The 19,712-nt window shown below is 31.1% G+C and overlaps 1 protein-coding gene and 1 long non-coding RNA gene across 7 annotated transcripts; one reads left to right on the top strand and one right to left on the bottom strand.

Annotated features, from left to right (window-relative positions):
- Nucleotides 1-6,189: 6,189 nt before the first annotated feature.
- On the bottom strand, nt 6,190-11,950 carry LOC139892732 (uncharacterized). Of its 6 annotated transcripts, XR_011774213.1 has the most exons (11): nt 11,841-11,950; nt 11,665-11,750; nt 10,653-10,713; nt 9,368-9,996; nt 9,180-9,263; nt 8,869-9,016; nt 7,777-7,932; nt 7,304-7,432; nt 6,898-7,089; nt 6,598-6,777; nt 6,190-6,519 (listed from the first exon to the last, which is right to left on the bottom strand). It is a non-coding gene; the product is annotated as an uncharacterized lncRNA (long non-coding RNA). The 6 variants fall into 6 exon arrangements; XR_011774210.1 differs by having other exon boundaries at nt 7,181-7,932; XR_011774212.1 differs by having other exon boundaries at nt 7,304-7,932.
- Nucleotides 11,951-13,948: 1,998 nt separating this feature from the next.
- On the top strand, nt 13,949-14,590 carry LOC139889492 (uncharacterized). Its single transcript, XM_071872440.1, has 2 exons — nt 13,949-14,105; nt 14,175-14,590. Exons 1-2 carry the CDS (start codon nt 13,949-13,951, stop codon nt 14,588-14,590), a joined length of 573 nt encoding a protein of 190 aa, XP_071728541.1.
- The last annotated feature ends 5,122 nt before the right edge of the window (nt 14,591-19,712 follow it).

Below are 19,712 nucleotides of genomic sequence, written 5' to 3'. Positions count from 1 at the left end.
CCGGACCCACGAAAAAAATAAAAAACATCCTAATACCAGGCCCAAAATCCATTTGCCCGACCCGAACCTAGCCGAAAATATTGGTTTTTGGGCTTCCCCATCGGGTATGAGTTTTTTATGCCATCCCTAATTAGAATGAAACTTTACAACCAAAAACAACAATAACAACTTAAAACATCAAGGTGTTGGTGTATTGGTGATAACCTGATTTGCCATAAGGAATGTCAGGGGTTCGATCTCATGAGCTGCAAAATATTTCCTTCGCGGTTACCCGTCCATTTCATGGGCCACAGAGATTGCGGTTGTCTTGCGTTCGAGCCTCACACAATAAGGTTTTACCACATGTGAAGCCCGTATGAATTCGTCGTCGTGGTTTCCTCACGAGGAGCGGTAGAACTGTAATGTTTTTCCCATTAAATGATCGAGTGGGCTCCGACATCAGTTTTTGACCCTCGTCACTGACTCCTAACTTCTGTTCTAGGGAAAAAGAAACAACTCAAGAGACTTACTAGTTGTTTTTCATGTGAAAGACTTGAGGAGAATCCTTAAACTTCTAAGTAAGGAGCTTCAATACATACGATAGAGAATATAATATCAAATAACTGATCAAGGGACCTATTGTTCTTGCTACACAATCTATTATTCCGTTCTTGCCTGATAAAATAGACATAGCCACATAAAATAGATATAACATAATTCTATTGTCACTAATTCTAACCGTCTGTCGCATACAATTCATTTATATCTAATTTCTCTATTGAATCGAATTCGTCTACTTGGTTGGGATGGACGCACAATTCTATTCTTATTAATTGTCGCTATATTTAATTATTGAGTTGTCAATTCAAGCAAGCAAACATACGAACCAATTAAACCGAATAAATACTATAAAGATAAATGTGGTTCTTTTATTCAAACATTAAATCATAGAATAAGACCAACCATCAAATTTAATCCAACATAAACAAGTATTTAGATATAAAGACTAGCCAAGAATCATAATAATTAACAAATGATGTTATAACAAGGATCAAACACTTGAGCTTCGTTGCGGAGTGATTTTGGTCGGTTGACAGTCAATTAATTGAACGTTGAAAAAAAATATTAACGTTCGGTTAATTAAATGTTTAAAAAAATGGAAAAAGAAGGGGAGAAAAGGAAGTGAAAAAAAGTTGTAAAGACAACTTCGCTGCGGAGTGTTTTTGTTCCAAAAATTTAACGTTTAAAAGAAACGGTTAACAATTGATTAATTAAACAATTTAAAAATAAATAAATTGTTTTTGGTTTGAGTTTAGAGAGGTCAATATATTAGATGTAATTGGGTAGAGAAGTCCTGGAGTTGTTCTGGAATTTTTTTTTTTTTTTTTTTTTTTTTTTTTGTCTTTTTTTGTTGTTGTTTGTAAACATGTGTGTTTAACTTTATGGTCTTGGACTTTTAGTGATGTAAATTTATTGGTATAACTAAAAACTGAAAACATGGAAAAGAAGTGCAATATATCACTCCAACTTGGACGGAAACGATCAGCATACAGAAACGATTATCATCTAAATCATTTAACATTTTTAATTTTATCCCATAAACACGATATATATACGAAAAAATTGTACGATTTAAAAATAATAATAAAACGATGAGCAGTAATCGCTTTTATTGTATTGATATATAGAATAATATACGTTTTTTATATTCAGTGAAAAGATGCAAGTTAATAAGGTATGTTCCCTTGTCAGGGAAAGAATTATTATTATTATTGGGTCTAAAACATAAGTGTTGTGGTGATCCCAAAACGTGCACACTATAAATTGGAAAAAATTATATGCATACGCAATTCTACTTTTGTGTTTATTCTTGTTATAAGAATTATACGAATCGTTTACGTCTCCATTCCGTTCCAATTAATGACGAGAGAAAAGAATATACCTTAAATAATAATAATAACAATAATGGTTTTAAGTGTCATTTTCATTATGTTCGATTAAAGGTATATGGTGCGAATGTTTATTTATATTAAATGAAATTGATATTTATATGATTAAGTGTTTCCAACATGTTAAGCAATCAAATTTGTTAAGACTTGATTAATTGAAATAGGTTTTATATAGACAATTGACCACCCAAGTTGACCGGTGATTCACGAACGTTAAAACTTGTAAAAACTATATGATGTCATATATATATATATATATATATATATATATATATATATATATATATATATATATATATATATATATATATAGTTAACATGGTATTATGATAAGTAAACATATCATTAAGTATATTAACAATGAACTACATATGTAAAAATAAGACTACTAACTTAAGGATTTCGAACGAGGCATATATGTAACGATTATCGTTGTAACGACATTTAAATGTATATATATCATATTAAGATATATTAATATATCATAATATCATGATAATATAATAATTTAACATCTCATTAGATATAATAAATAATGGGTTAACAACATTAAATGAGATCGTTAACTTAAAGGTTTCAAAACAACACTTACATGTAACGACTAACGATGACTTAACGACTCAGTTAAAATGTATATACATGTAGTGTATTTAGATGTATTAATATACTTTTGGAAGACTTCAAGACATATATCAAAACACTCATACTTAACGAAAATGGTTACAGTTACATTTCCATTCTTTTTTTCATCAAGAATTCTAGTCGTATTCATACCCGTATTATACACAGCTACTAGACGTACTTACTATGGGTATATACCAATAGGAACTAGCATGGGATTCTACTCTTGATTATGTCATGCATGACTAATCAATTTTAACTTCTATCATGAACTAGTCAACTAACTAGAACTCCTTTTAACCCCACTCACCACTCACCACTTACCACTCATCATTCACTCCATTTCACTTCCAATTTTCTTTCTAATTCTCTCTCAACACACACACACACACACACACACTCTTATGAACGAATTTTTCCAGTAGCTAATCATCATTTTCATCAAAAATTACTTCAAGAGTCAAGCTATAATCATCTTAGGAAGAACACTTCAAGAACACTTCGAAAATCCTTTCAAGTTTACTAGTTTACTTCCAAGCTTTCTAATCCATTCCAAGTAATCATCTAAGATCAAGAAACCTTTGTTATTTACAGTAGGTTATCTTTCTTATTCAAGGTAATATTCATATTCAAACTTTGATTCAATTTCTATAACTATAAATTATCTTAATTTGAGTAAAAATCTTACTTGAACTTGTTTTGTGTCATGATCCTACTTCAAGAACTTTCAATCCATCCAAGATCCTTTGAAGCTAGATCATTTCTTGTCACTTTCATTAGGTTTACCTACTAAACTTGAGGTAGTAATGATGTTCATAACATCATTCGATTCATATATATAAAACTATCTTATTCGAAGGTTTAAACTCGTAATCACTAGAACATAGTTTAGTTAACTCTAAACTTGTTCACAAACAAAAGTTAATTCTTCTAACTTGACTTTTAAAATCAACTAAACACATGTTCTATATCTATATGATATGCTAACTTAATGATTTAAAACCGGAAAACACGAAAACACCGTAAAACCGGATTTACGCCGTCGTAGTAACACCGCGGGCTGTTTTGGGTTAGTTAATTAAAACCTATGTTAAACTTTGATTTAAAAGTTGTTCTTCTGTGAAAATGATTTTTCTTATGAACATAAAACTATATCCAAAAATCATGGTTAAACTCAAAGTGAAAGTATGTTTTCCAAAATGGTCATCTAGACGTCGTTCTTTCGACTGAAATGACTACCTTTACAAAAACGACTTGTAACCTGTATTTTCGACTATAAACTTATAATTTTTATGTATAGATTCATAAACTTAAGTTCAATATGAAACCATAGCAATTGGATTCACTCAAAACGGATTTAAAACGAAGAAGTTATGGGTAAAACAAGATTGGATATTTTTGCTTGTTGTAGCTACGTGAAAATTGGTAACAAATCTATATTAATCATATCCTAGCTAACTCATATTGTATTATACATGTATTCTAATATATTATGTAATCTTGGGATATCATAGACACGTATGCAAATGTTTTGACATATCATATCGACCCATGTATATATGTTATTTGGAACAATCATAGACACTCTATATGCAGTAATGTTGGAGTTAGCTATACAGGATTGAGGTTGATTTCAAAAATATACATACTTTGAGTTGTGATCTAGCCTGAGACGTGTATACACTGGGTCGTGGATTGATTCAAGATAATATATATCGATTTATTTCTGTACATCTAACTATGGACAACTAGATGTAGGTTACTAACGAGGACAGCTGACTTAATAAACTTAAAACAGTAAAACGTATTAAAAATTTGTAAATATATTTTGAACATACTTTGATATATATGTACATATTTGTTATGAAGTAAAAATATGTGAAAGTGAGTTATAGTCCCACTTTTAAAATCTAATATTTTGGGATGAGAATACATGCAATTTTATAAATATTTTACGAAATAGACACAAGTAAATGAAACTACTTTATATGGGTGAATGATCGAAGCCGAATATGCCCCTTTTTAGCTTGGTAGCCTAAGAATTTGGGAACATACCCCCAAATTGACGCGAATCCTAAAGATAGATCTATCGGGCCCAACAAGCCCCATTTTGGAATTTGAAATGCTTTAGTAATTCGATTTTATCATGTCCGATGGGTGTCCCGGAATGATGGGGATATTCTATATGCATCTTGTTAATGTCGGTTACCAGGTGTTCACCGTATGAATGATTTTTATCTCTATGTATGAGATGTATTGAAATATGAAATCTTGTGGTCTATTATTATGATCTGATAATATATAGGTTAAACTTATAACTCACCAACATTTTTGTTGACGATTTAAGCATGTTTATTCTCAGGTGATTATTAAGAGCTTCCGCTGTTGCATACTAAAATAAGGACAAGATTTGGAGTCCATGTTTGTATGATATTATGTAAAAACTGCATTCAAGAAACTTATTTTTGATGTAATATATTCTTATTGTAAACCATTATGTAATGGTCGTGTGTAAACGGTATATTTTAGATTATCATTATTTGATAATCTACGTAATGTTTTTTAAACCTTTATCGATAAAATAAAGGTTATGGTTGTTTTAAAAATGAATGCAGTCTTTGAAAAACGTCTCATATAGAGGTCAAAACCTCGCGACGAAATCAATTAATATGGAACGTTTATAATCAATATGAATGGGACATTTCAAAAATCCTCCCACCCAACTTTAAAAGTTTTTTCAAATTATAAATGTATCACCAAATGGCATAAAATCATAATATATGTCATTCTAAATTCAACTCATTTGCCTTTTTCAGAAAATAAATAAATACTCGTAAATGATCTTTAAGTTTGGTAGTTAAATGACCAAAAGAACACAAACGCGGCAACTAAAAATTGTACTGTACTAACTAAAAATGTGTGCTTAGAGAAGTTATTATTACGGTTTACGATATTAACTAGATAAGAGGTCCACGCGTTGCAGCGGATTTTGAAAAAAAATTTTGCTAGTTACTTTGTTGATGTCTTAGGTAGATGTTTTACATTTTTGAAAGACGTTATTATATATAATTATATAGATAAGTACAGGGTTATTATACATACATTTTTACATATCGTTCCTACATCGGTAGTTACATGACATTGGCAGAAAGGTAGCTACATTTCGTTACAAACTTTATTATATTGGAATGTTATTACATTGGAATGTCAGAGGGGTTGGACAAAGTATTGCCAAACGTTGCACAAGAGATGGGGTTCAAATAATATTCTTGCTCAGTCTTTCCTTTATTTCTTGGCTACGTTGTCTTGGTGATCACCAATTACAAATTTATGTTATGTTTGTCATTTAATGTCTTTGTATAATTGTTTTGAATATTTTATAGTGAACTTTACCTGAAGCTGGCAAATAATTTTTTTCTTTGTTGTTGGTGTGTTTTTTTTGGGGGGGTATTCACGTTTTTCCTTTTTATTTTTTTATTATTTTTATTATTATTTTGTTAATGCTTGATAAAATAAGAAAAGAAAATTATTTTCTTCTTATTTATTTAGAACTAGTTTATAACCCGCGCATTCGCAGTTAATTTATCATACAAGATTTTAAAAAATATTATTAATAAGTAAAGACATCACAAAGCTCAATTCTAAGAATATTCGGAATCATAATTGATAAAGTATACACATGGAAATTGTTGATAAATAGACATACATACCGCTTTGGCTATTTCGAGTAAACAATATTCTATTGATGATTGAAGTGAAGTATTCAACCTAAACTCATGTTCTCCAACTCTGATTCAACGATTGCATGAAGGCTTTTTCTCAAATGCCGACATAGATCAATTTAGGACCAAACTTGCCGAGCCAAAAAAAATAGTAGTCTGTATAACATCCGACTTCAATTCAAGATCATGTGAAACATTTTTGTGGTCCAAGTGGTGAACAACTGAAGCTAATATCAACTGCTTGTTTTCTGAATCAAAACCGAAACAGATTTAGTATTGATATACACTGAATAAAATATAGAAGATACATATAAAAAATTAAGTACCTAGATGCTCATGATAACACAAACAACCCTAACCCACCAGGAGCAATCCATTGTCGGTTAATCTCGAAAAAGATAAACATCGGGTCTAACACTCTACCCATCGTCGTACGAGCCTTAGCGAGCTCTACCATTCTTTGAATACAAATTTGAGCCCATATTTTGAGTGTTTCAACCTTTTCTCTGTACCATTTGCAAAATAAATAAAGAGTTAAATAAATAAATAAATAAAAATTTTAACTTTAAAATATAAATTACAGCGGATACACACACATTATGGAAGAGGGTACAATAGTTGATAACCTAGTCAAAAGGGAAGGATCTTTTTTTCGGCCCGTGGTTTAACAGTCTAGTAGTTAGAATTGGCTTCATTTTAAGCCCCCTCACTTCACATCTAACTACTTCATCCACCCAAAAATGATGTGCTTCCCCCCGTTCATCGTCTTGTTCAGTGGTCGAGGTCGAAACATAGTTACTCAAAATCACATGTATAATCTGCATTGTTAGAGTTCAGACACAACGATTTGAATAGTCACAATTGTACGTCATAATATTTGCAACAAAAAATATAGTTTAACTGACGAACCACGTTAAATTCATCAAACATATGCGAGAACTCCGTCATAAACCAAATCAGCATTTGTAATGTGTTATCTAAAGACAAAAAGAAAGGATATCATTTTCACAATTCATAATGTTAGAAGTGTACCATGGCTGAAAGGCATTGTAAGCTTGCTATCATTAATCGCTTTTTCTCATCTTCTTCTTTAGGTTTACGTGCAACCATACAAATCTTTGGAACTAAATTTTCAGTATTGTATGTGCAAGTTCCATCCACCTGCAGAGGATCAGTTGGAAAACTGGTCTAAAAGGGGTTTTGCTCAAAATAGGCATCCTTTCATTGCAGGTCAAAATGGGTCAGGCTGAGTGACCTCACCTGGAATACTTTTTGTCCACATAAAAGTACATTCATTAAACTAATTCGTGTGTCAAGAATGACTATGGTAGTAATATCAATCCTGGAAAATTAAAGCAACCAGTCTTATTTCACAACAGATGTCAGTCACCCCCTTCTGATAATTAAATAAATATTTGAGAAAAAGTGCAAAACCTGTGCATGCACTCTCACATTTTTATTTGCAAAGAGACTCCTATTTTTTTACACACTGCTCGCATACTTACAAGTGTCAGAGAGATTTTGTGTGTTGTTTTGATCCACTTCAACATCAGCTAATGAATTCGAAGAATATGAAGGACCAGCCGCCATCTCCTTGGTCCTTTCAATGGGTTGATTCACATCCAAAATCAAGTGATCACCATCCTATTTACAATGAAATCCTGTATTAACAACACGTCAAACCACTCTATCTAATAAGATAATGTTATTAGAAAAGGAAATCACAACAAAGGGAACACAAACTTGATACATGTATTATTGTTTATTTTTTCACTAAATAATGGTACAACGTATTACAATATCCATTTTACACTAAGTCTATTAGAACTAAACAATATTTTAAATCTTATGATAACTATCCCGAAACAACTGCCAACCTTGATAAGCACAATATAGTAAGATAAATTGAAGTGTTGAATGTTTATATAAATATAAAAGCCGAGAATGATGTACTTGACTTTGCCTACTGTCATAAATTCTAAACTGATTTTTAGCCCAATTTCAATCAAATTAACCCTAATTCAGTAGGAAGTTGGAAGGTTACTAAAGTCGTGCCACCAATTAAATAAACTATCCCTTCAGCCTACCCATTTTGCCACCTATATTATTTTCTCAAGGAATGCATTAGTTCTCATATATTAGGTTCACACCGCTTGATAACCGTTCATACACATGGTGTGGAAGCAATTAGCCTAATTAATCTTTGGGTAAGGTTCTAAGCAAATCTCACATTCATCATCTATTTTTAGTTCAAGATGTGTGAGATCAACATAGTTTCCCAGTTTCTTTTGATCTTATATCTCCATCCACAAGCTACCTCATTTAAAACCACACTAATTCACCAACTTATAAGGTAGCCAAAAGATGGAAGTATCACAAGTACAATACATTGATATGGTCTTGATCAGAACAACCAAACAAAAAAATCTATTATTCCATCAATAATATCTCAATTAACTGTGTTATTAAAACCATATTTGTATAACTTTAAATGTATAAGACTATAAGCTTTATAAAAGTAAGATATCAATATTAATAGGGAAACATGTTAAAAAGAGAGTAAAAATTCATATTCATAATTAATCTAAGAATGATACCCTTTTCTGATATAGCAACACCAACTGCTTCGTCCAAACCTCCTTTAATACCAATACATTTGTGCACCTAGTGATTCCATCAATGAGAACATGAGATGGCCCGAGTTATAATGGTTCTCCATGAAATAAAAGCTTCATAACGTTCTTCCTTCAATTACACAGTATGGTAGCCAGCAAAAATTCAGATTTGACTAAACAGGAAAAAAAGCTAGCAAGAAATTCAAATTTGACAATTTCACAACATTACCTACCCATTAGCAAAAAAAGAAAGAAAAAAAACATCATTTGAACTTTATTAGCAGACTCATTACCTCACTTGTTTTTCTTATTCTTTTTATCCTTTCAACTTTCAGCCATGTTCTTACAATTTCAGTTCCCACTTTTATCAACCATATCTTCCTTCACAGACAAAAAAAAGTCAGATATTAGCCTAACACATATTAATATATAAGTATTAAAAACAATTCAAAATGAATATAAAAAACAATAAAAATCAAACCTGATATGGCTGGACGTATATCAATTCATCACTATGATATGGATCTCATTGTGATATGGATGTCGCCGATTAACATCAAAACGTATTCATATCTGATAACAGCAATTGATTTTTCCCATCAAATCAAATTAGCAGGAATGGAATGAGAATAAAGGGGATTTTAAATGCGGTTAATGGATATGACGGTTTTAAGTTTTTAAGATGAAATCGAACGATGAATGGGGATTACGGTTTCTTGTTTTTAAATTAGGGGGAAAAATTAGTAATAAGGGTAATGGGGTAATTAGGTTATGTAACCACCGATTAGAATCCTAAATGACGACATTAGCTATTTAAACGGATAAGATTAAAATAAGAAAACAGATCCAAGGGTTGAGCTGTTTACACGTTTGTTCCTAATGATGCCATAATTACTTTCTTATTATAGATAAGAGAGATGGTACTACTGAACCCCATACCTCACTGCAGCGGACCTTAAGTTTATACATAACATAGTATCGTATACATAGTAGGTCGTTAATGCTATACTGTAGTTAGCATTAGACAATCAAAATCGTATATTATCGTCCGTAACTCCTTCAGTTTTGACTTTCATTCCCTCTTGCGTTTCCATTCTTTTAGAAGTGTGCCTGCATGTAATGTGCAAAGTGTGGTTAAAAGGGGTTAATTAGTTTTTTCTGCACAAAGTAGAAACCTGAATATCAACTAAACATGCTATGAAATTGCCATGTTTACCAACAAATTTGAAGTCAAATATAAGGATGACAGTTGTAGAGTAAAACATTTACAAAGGTGTTCATGTCAATGTGGGTTATAAGTCATTGAATACTTAGTCCTATAATTACCTGACTTTATACATATTAACTTGAAATCAGTTTATGGTATTGTTGACTCTATTGCAAGTATTCAAAGAATTAACTTACATCATAAACAAATAATTTGTTTGATTCTGGATCTATGAATCAAGTATCTTTCCAATCCATACGCCAAAACTAATACATGTTCTTCTAGGTTAATACGTGTCTAGGGGCCATTATACTACTATAACGTTAAACAAATAAATAACCAAACTCATAAAACCGCTAGTAGCCAGCAGTTTGCAACCATCTATGGCCACCAACAGCACGAATAAGATATGATACTATATAGCCAGTCGTTAAATAGTCGCACAACGTAACCAAAATAAAACGTAAAGTAGCTAGTTGTTAAACATTCATAGCATCAACTAAAAAAAGTCACAATAGTAACAAAAAAAAGGGATATGGAAAACATAAATGAAACTTACTCTACAATGTCGCAAAGCAAAGGTAAAGAAATAAGCTACAACAGCAAAGCACAGTGCACACCTGTAAAAAAAAAAAACACAACTGTTTAACAACAATCCACATCATCTTACAAAGAGCGCCTAGAAAACCGAAGTCAATGAAACATTAACGACAATAACAAATTGCAGAAACAACATACACATCCATAAAACAACAATAATGCCAAGTACATGATATCAGCTAACAATTAAAAAGGAAGAAACGAAACATGAAAACAGAGATGAAAACGTGCAAATGAAATTTACAGTTGGTGTCACTGTAGGAATTTATTTACATGACTTTCATATTCAGCATAAGCCTTATTTGATAGCTATATTTGAGTTCCGATTATTGATATCTTCGAAAATAAGCTCTTATCAACTTTTTTATGATTTTGAAGAGGTGGCAAAACTCAACTCTAGCGAAGGGTATTTTTTAGCTTATCAACTTTTTTATGATATTGAAGAGGTGGCAAAACTCAACTCTAGCGAAGGGTATTTATTTTAGCATCTGTAATCGTAAGTATGCAACAAAATATTGAACAAATATTATGCGAACTTGACATACATTTAACTTATATATGCTCTTTCACTTTAGCAACTTGGGTTTCACATTATGTCTCTTAGTGAAGAGGGAACAAAATCATATTATGCTATCCTGCCACCACAATTTTAATATTCTATAACTCAGTAAAAATGAACAATTACTCGACCCACCCATTTTGTCACATTTAGTTAAAAGATATCCAATTATAAAACTAACAGAGAAAAGAATGTAAAACAAAGTTATCACATAGCAACATATTCCTAATCACAAACACAAAGATATGGCCGTCAAAGCTGAAGCAAATACACAATTGCGAACAAATTTTTTGACACAAACAGATGAAGTTGCAGTAGAAAACAGAATTATCAAACAGCGAACAAATTTACCACTTGCAATAAAACAGAGTTATCAAGTGATTATTAGTGTAGAATCTTGAAACAAAAATACCATTGACCGATTTAAACATCGGAGATAGAGGCAGCGACGGCGACAGAGGTCAGTTGACAGTGGGATGAGGTCAATCAGCTCAACTCCTAATTTGTAAATAAAATTTTCAATCAGTGTAAGAAAATCATAAAAAGTTAAACAGAAGAAACATCAATTTAACAAAAGGAAAGCTTTACCTGGTAGATCGACGGTGGAAACGATGACGTGTGACGGAATAGGTTACATGTACCAAATACGACGACACTTGCGCCAAAGACGGTGACGATGATGGTGGTTGTGACGGACCACGCTGGTTACGCCGGTGACGATCGCAGAGGAGAAGACGGTAGTGGTTGTGCCGGGGAGGGTTACGTCCAGATGAAGAAGACGTTTTTTTATTGAAGGGCGGTGAAGAGGGTAGCATAGTGGTTTAGTGAGAGAGTTCGAAGCCTGGAAGTGGAGGAAGAGTGTAGAGTAGCGTTTAGAACCCTAGGATGTAAAATTAACAAAGGGTAAGAATCGATGAAGAAAGCAAATATCGGCAGAACCCTAGAGAGGTTAGAGTTGTTGTGGCTGAAAAAAGAGGGTCTGGAAGCGGTGGTGGTGGTGGTGGTGTTGGTGGTGATAACGTTTAGGGGGAAAAAAAAATATATATATATATACTGTGGCTGCATTGTAACAGTGTTTGGTGGGTGTGGTGGGTTCTGTTTGGATGGCAAATACGTGAAGTAGTATGTATATAAATATAAATAAATTTGTTGAGTATATATATAATCTGCACAATTTTTTTTTATTTTTTTTTAAAGGCAACAAACAATTTCATTAAAACCTCAATAATACAAATACAAAGCGGGAAGAGCCCCGCAAACCGCAAGCAATATCTACAACATTTGATGAAACAAAAGGATACTAAGGAAGAATCCTACGAAGAATACATTAAATGAATTCAAAATGAACTAACATAAAACAAAGAAAAATCACATTATAAACTTTTTCGGATCAACCAACCACGTTTGCCAATCGATCTTTAAAGTTTTACTCCTTTTCGTAATCCACTCAACGCTCTTTATTTGAATTTCATTTAACCCAACCGGTGGATTCCAACACGAATTTGTGCACATACGATTTATAGAACACAAACGCGGCAAATCACTACTAGAATCTAGGGGTGAGCATGGGGCGGTTGGGGGCGGTTTTGTGCGAAACCCACCCCCATAACCAATACTTCGGTTAATTAACATTTTTAACCGTTCGGTTCGGTTAATAAACGGGTTGGTTAATTCGGTTAAATCGGTTAACGAATTGATATAAAACGGTTAATTTGGTTAACCATTTATGGATAAAGATGTCAGGAATATGTGTCTAGTAGAGTACTAACTAACATTTAAATATATTAATAGGCCTTTTCTCATATTTCTAACAGAAAATAAAATTTAGATCATTGTTTTACACTTCAAGCTCATGAAAAAAAAGAAAAAAAGCGTAAATGACTAGACTAGTCATAATTTCATGTAGAGTTTTGAAACTGTTAAATATTCTTCATACTTCATGACCATTTTTTTCATCTATTCGATTAAATGAATAAAATAAATATATTAACTAACCAGATAACACACACAATTACTTAGAATAATGTTACTCACAAGCAATCAAACCAAAATTGAAAAATAGTAAGTGTATAAAAGAAAATTAATTAGTTCACATTCTTTATATGATTTGGTCAACGGGGCGGTTCGGTTAAAGTGGTGCGGGTATTCATTATTTCCATAACCGCCCTACAAACTTCGGTTATAAAAGTGACGATATTTTTGGTATTGGTGAGTTACTTGGTTTTTCTTCCAAAGGTAATAAGAAGTTGTTGAATCGTGATCATGAAAACTTTGTTTTATCATGAAGATATTATCCATCAATAGTTGCGGTTCGTTGTGCTTCGATAAAAGAAAATGGATAAAAGATCTTTGTGTTACGCATAATATTGAATTCTTGGCTATTCAAGAATCCAAACTGTCTCGGTTACAAATGTTTCGTCTTAAATCGTTTTGGGGTAACCCAAATTTTGATTATGCTTTGAGTTTGGCTTGAGATTTTTCCGGAGGCATCATTTCGATATGGGACCCGAAAGTGTTTGTCAGAAGTGATATTTGGTGCGATGATAACTTTGTTATTGTTAAAGGTAAATGGCTTCGGTTCGATTTGGATATTTTTATGGTGAATGTGTATGCTCCTCAATCGTTAGCGGACAAACGTAGTTTATGGGAGAAACTTTCCTTTTTTGATATCTTCTCATTCGGATGATTATATTTGTATGGGAGATTGGAACGCGGTTAGAATTTCGGATGAAAGATGTGGATCGGTCTTTTGTTCTCAAGATGCTTACTTTTTTAATGAATTTGTTGATCATAATGATTTATTTGAGGTTCCATTAGGTGGACTGAATTTCACTTGGTGGAATAAATCGGGAAGTAAGTTTAGCAAGATCGATAGATTTTTCATTACCTAGAATGTGTTTAACTTCATTCATGACCTAAAAGGGCTTATTTTTCCTCGTGGTTTTTCGGATCATTCCCCGCTTATCTTATTTCAAGACAAGGTCGATTTTAGACCAACGTATTTCAAGATCTTTGATTCTTGGTTTGACCGCCATGACTTTGATGATACGGTTAAAATAGTGTGGGACTCGATTAGTGTTGATTCCAATCTTGATATTGTAGCAAAATTTAGACTTTTGAAAGGTCATTTAAAAAATTGGATTCATAATACACGATCAAATGAAGCGAAGAGATTAAAAGAGATCACAAGTAAGATTGACGAGTTAGACATTATTATTGATTCGGGTTATGCTACAAATTCCGAAATTGATACTCGTAATACTTTATCTTCTGAAAAAAACGATTTACTTAAAATTATTGATCTTGACTCTCTTCAAAAAGCTATAGTTAAGTGGTAAAATACCCCGTTCATACCGAGTATAAACGATTCACAATAGTTGATTTCATTGTGAGGTATTTGGCCTCTATATGATAAGTTTTACAAACATTGCATTCGTTTTTAAAAGACATACTATCATTTCAATGAAAGTTGACAGGCATGCATACCATTTCATAATATATCCAAACTATAAATGACTTAATAATAATCTTGTTGAACTCAACGACTCGAATGCAACGTCTTTTGAAATATGCCATGAATGACTCCAAGTAACTCTTTAAAATGAGCAATTGCACAGCAGAAGATTTATTTAATACATGAGAATAAACATGCTTAAAAGTGTCAACCAAAAGGTTGGTGAGTTCATAGGTTTATCATAATAATTATTTCAACATTTTAATATACCACAAGATTTCAAATATTTAACCGCACACGTAACCCGTGTACAAAACATGATACACATAACATGTGTATAAAAATCATTCATATGGATTGAACACATGGTAACCGACATTAACAAAAATGCATCTAGAATATCTCCATCATTCCGGGACTCTCATCGGACATGATAAATCGAAGTACTAAAGCATCCGTAACCCGGATGGGGCTTGTTGGGCCCAATAGATCTATCTTTAGGATTCGCGTCAATTGGTGGCAATTATAATAAACATCAATTCTTAGGCTACTAAGCTAAAAAGGGGCGATATTCGGTCTAATAATTCAACCATAGAATGTAGTTTCAAGTACTTGTGTCTATTTCGTAAAACATTTATAAAAGCAGCGCATGTATTCTCAGCCCAAAAATATATATTGCAAAAGCATTTAAAAAAGGAGCAAATGAAACTCACAATACGATATTTTGTAGTAAAAATATGCATACGACGGAACTGAACAATGCAGAGTTGGCCTCGGATTCACGAACCTATATCATTTATATATATATTAACACATATAATCGTAATCGAACAAATTTATATATTATATCTTAAATTATATATCTTTTATATTTAATTTGTATATATATTTAGAATAATTACTATTTATATAGTTTTATATAATTAATAGTAATATGAATAATTAAAAAGTTGTTTCATTTAATAATAATAATAATAATAATAATAATAATAGTTTTAATAAAAATGATAATAATAATAATATTAAAATAATAATATTAATGTCAAAATAATAATAATAATAATAATAATAATAATAATAATAATAATAATAATAATAATAATAATAATAATAATAATAATTTTGATAAACTGATAATTTTTCTAATACTGATAATAATAATAAAATTATAACAATAATAAAAATGATAATTTTAATGTTTTTAATAATAAAAATGATAATAATAATAATATTAGTAATATAATAACTATAATGACTATTATAATAATGATTTTACTAATAATGATATTAATACTAATAATACTTATTTTAATAATAATAATGATATTAATGATAGTAATAATAATAATAATAATAATAATAATAATAATAATAATAATAATAATAATAATAATAACTATTAATCATATTAATTATAATGATAATGTTAATAATAATACTTATATTAATAATAACCTGATAACATTAATAATCATGATAATAATAACAATAATAATAATACTAATAATAATAATAATAATAATAATAATAATAATAATAATAATAAAAAATAACTACCTCAAATAAGTAAGCCTTTAAAAAAAAGAATGCCTCAGCTCGGGCTCGATCTCAAGACCTCTCAGTTACATATAAACACCCCTAGCCATCTGAACTGTCACGCTTTTCTGAAGTAATATCTAATCTAATTTTTATAACTCGTCCTTCCTCAGCTTCTTTCGGCCCAACAAGCAATAGCCTAACACTTGCAGTCCATGGCACAAAAATTTATTTGCAAACCCACGGCCCAACTGAAAATATGTAATGGATCCCGGCCCAACAATAAACTAGAACAAGCCCAAGTTGAAATTCTAATTTATAAAAGAAATAATAAGGCCAATGAAAAAATATATCGGTCCAGTTAATTATGAAAAATTCGATTGCGTGGGTATGTATTTGTTGGATTGTAAAGTGGTGTACGATATCAAATAAAAAAAATATACTTCTCGTGCCCTGTTGCTTTCTTGTCCCCCACCTCATTATCAATAACAAAAAAAAACGTTGTCTCCTTTAATATACTCGTTCCCATCATTCTTCTTTATCACAGGAATTGAGTAACAGATTACGTGAAATGCGTAATCTTTGTCTTCATCGTTTTATCACTGAAACAGTAACATAGCAGCAGTCGATGACAAGGGTTTTCATCGATTTGAAACAGAAAAGAGGGAAAAGGAATAAAGTAAACAGAAGTAGAAGAAAAGCAGCGAGTAGCAGCAGGTTTGGTTTGTGAATTGGTTGCAAAACAGGAAACTAGTCTGGTTCGAATAACAGTCCAACATGGAGGGTTTTGTTGATTTTGTTTCTAGGTTTTTATTTGGATTTTGGTTCGAAATATAAGCAGAAATGCTGAAACGTGTATTAACCGAGAGTAGTAACCGGGTTTCGTTGATAGTGTGATCAAGTGAGATTATTGTGGGTTTGTCGATGGTGTTCGAATAGCGTGATGGTGTATGATGGGTCATGTTGAGGGTGGGTTTATGAATGATCAAGAGTTAGTTGCAGGTTTTGAATGATGTATTAAATGAAGGTGGTGATGATGTATAATTCTAAAAAAATATGGTGAAATGGTGGGCAGTGGCGGATCCGGAACATTTTGTCACTGGTAGCACACACAAAATTTGACGTGTTGAGAGAATTTTTGATCTAAAATCAAAGGCTAATCTTTATAAATCCAAGTATTTTATATATAACACACAAAAATTTAAGTAAAATTTCAATAAAATTGCTTTTGAATTTGAAGGGTTTTTTTTTTCTTTTTTTTCTACTTGTTTATAAACTACTAGGTTTGGTTTAACTTAGTATAGGAATGGGGATGGGAATGGGAATGGGAATGAGATATAAAATGTTGGGACACTTTATGAAAACAAATACATTAAAAGTAATGAACAGAAAAAAAAATAGAAAGTTCAAAGATGTAGTAGTTATAAAATGCAAGTGAAAATAAGACTTGTTTTTTTAATGTTGATAAAAAAAAGTAATTGAATAATGGGTGGTTACAGAAAACGTAACTGATTAAACATACGACCTTTGTTAATTATAAAAGCTAAATACAATACGAATAGTACAAATTTACTAATACTTAAATATATCGAAAACATAAGTTCCACGAGTTTGGATAAATTTGATTTATGCCTGATTTATATAAATGTGTTTAAAATATAGTACTACTACTAACTTATGTTTAGGTGATAAAAGTGCATTGAGTTTTAAGAATTACCCATTTAGTTTTTGTAATTTTCATTATAAAAATAATAATAGTAGATACTCCATAATACGTAGTAGGATTTTTTTATAAAAGCCTGAACAAGTAAGAAATTTCAGTTTTCAAGGTAATGCAGTATCTACTTGTAATATACAAGTCATAATGCACACTTTTATTTTTCTCTTTCCACCATTTCTTCCATTTCCCATCTTCCTTGCAATTCTCATACATGCTGCACTGAGTTCAAACATGGCTGGTTCACTGGTTGCACTTTCATATTATCAATAAAAACTATGAAAAATTTACACTTCGTCGTATAGATTGAGTGGTGGCACGTGCTACCCCTCTCTACAACATAGATCCGCCCCTGATGGTGGGTTGTTTTGGTGATCTTTGATGATGATCAAGGCGGTGGATGGTGGTTCAAAGGTTACAACCGAAAGTAGTAGCAAAATAATAAAAAGTGTTATGGTTTTGAGTCTAGTATCAGAACAGGAGCTGCATCAACGCAACTCGTAACAGTAGCACAACTAGGATGAACCGAGCAAGAAACAAACGTGTTTTGGGTGTGTTTCGTTGATGGTTTGGTAGAAATACAATAATAATAGTATTCGCAGGTGTGGTCTTGGGTTTAGTCGATGATAGTGTTTGACGTTTGATGTAGAAGATGAAGTTAGGAGTTAATGATGATGATCAATGATATGTGAAGTGAAAGTCTTAAGAATAATAGTAATAGAGATATATGATATAGAGTGATCGATGGATGTGTATGAGAGTGTGCATATATGTTGGTTTTTATATATGAAATTGTGTTTATGTACTATCACAACAAACCAACAAGGAGAGAATTATTTTATATATATATATATATATATATATATATATATATATATATATATATATATATATATATATATATATAAAATGGAAATTCACATGCATGAATAAGAAGATAAAGTAATACAGGTGCCACTTCTTGTAATCGTATACCGACATTTTTTTACGGACTGCAATATCGTGCTCCGTTAATAATCAGTGGCGGATAAAAGTCTTCGAAAAAATCCCAAATTAAATATCTTTATTTATTCTAATTATTATTTTATAAAAACGGTTATTAATTTTTTAAATTTATTAAATAAAAATTAAATCAACTGTCCGCGATCGATCCCGGTTAAAATATAAAAAGTGTTAAAACTTAACAAATAGCTCCTAAATACATTTTTAATAAGCCTATAATCTATATAACTCATTTTCGGATCACCGTTTATTTTTAAAATCATATAAGTTCATATTAAACTTGTTTAATATCCATCGAATGGTAATTGAGTGTTACTGTCGTTTACTAAATAGATTCGAAATCACAAAATATATATTTACATATTTATATATATATATATATATATATATATATATATATATATATATATATGTTTTAAATAATAATTATCATAATATCATATTTTTATTTCATTTAAATAATTAATTTTAATATCAACAACATATAATATTTCAAATTATATTTTCAATTATTGCATATATATATATGTATATATACACACATATCTATTTACAATTAATTGTTCATGAATCGTCGGAAATGGTCGAAGTCAAATGAATGTACGAAAAATAGTTCAAAAATTTTGAGACGCGACATAACGGACTTTGCTTATCATGTCAGAATTATGAAATCGTATCGTGAGTTTGGTTCAAAATTAGTCAAAATTTTCCGGGTCGTGACAAGTGGGACGTTGAGGGGATGAAAATTCAA

This window comes from Rutidosis leptorrhynchoides, chromosome 2, assembly GCF_046630445.1.
Source record: "Rutidosis leptorrhynchoides isolate AG116_Rl617_1_P2 chromosome 2, CSIRO_AGI_Rlap_v1, whole genome shotgun sequence".
NCBI classification, from domain to species: Eukaryota; Viridiplantae; Streptophyta; class Magnoliopsida; order Asterales; family Asteraceae; genus Rutidosis; species Rutidosis leptorrhynchoides.
The sequence above is the reverse complement of the archived record's forward strand: the minus strand, read 5'-3'. Positions and strand labels throughout refer to the sequence as shown.

Excerpts from the sequence above, each read along its gene's own strand:
- LOC139889492 (XM_071872440.1), top strand. The coding sequence starts at position 13,949 with ATGGGAGATTGGAACGCGGTTAGAATTTCGGATGAAAGATGTGGATCG. Across the intron at positions 14,106-14,174 it reads TTGGTGGAATAAATCGGGAA|GGCTTATTTTTCCTCGTGGT; the intron begins GTAAGTTTAGCA and ends ATGACCTAAAAG.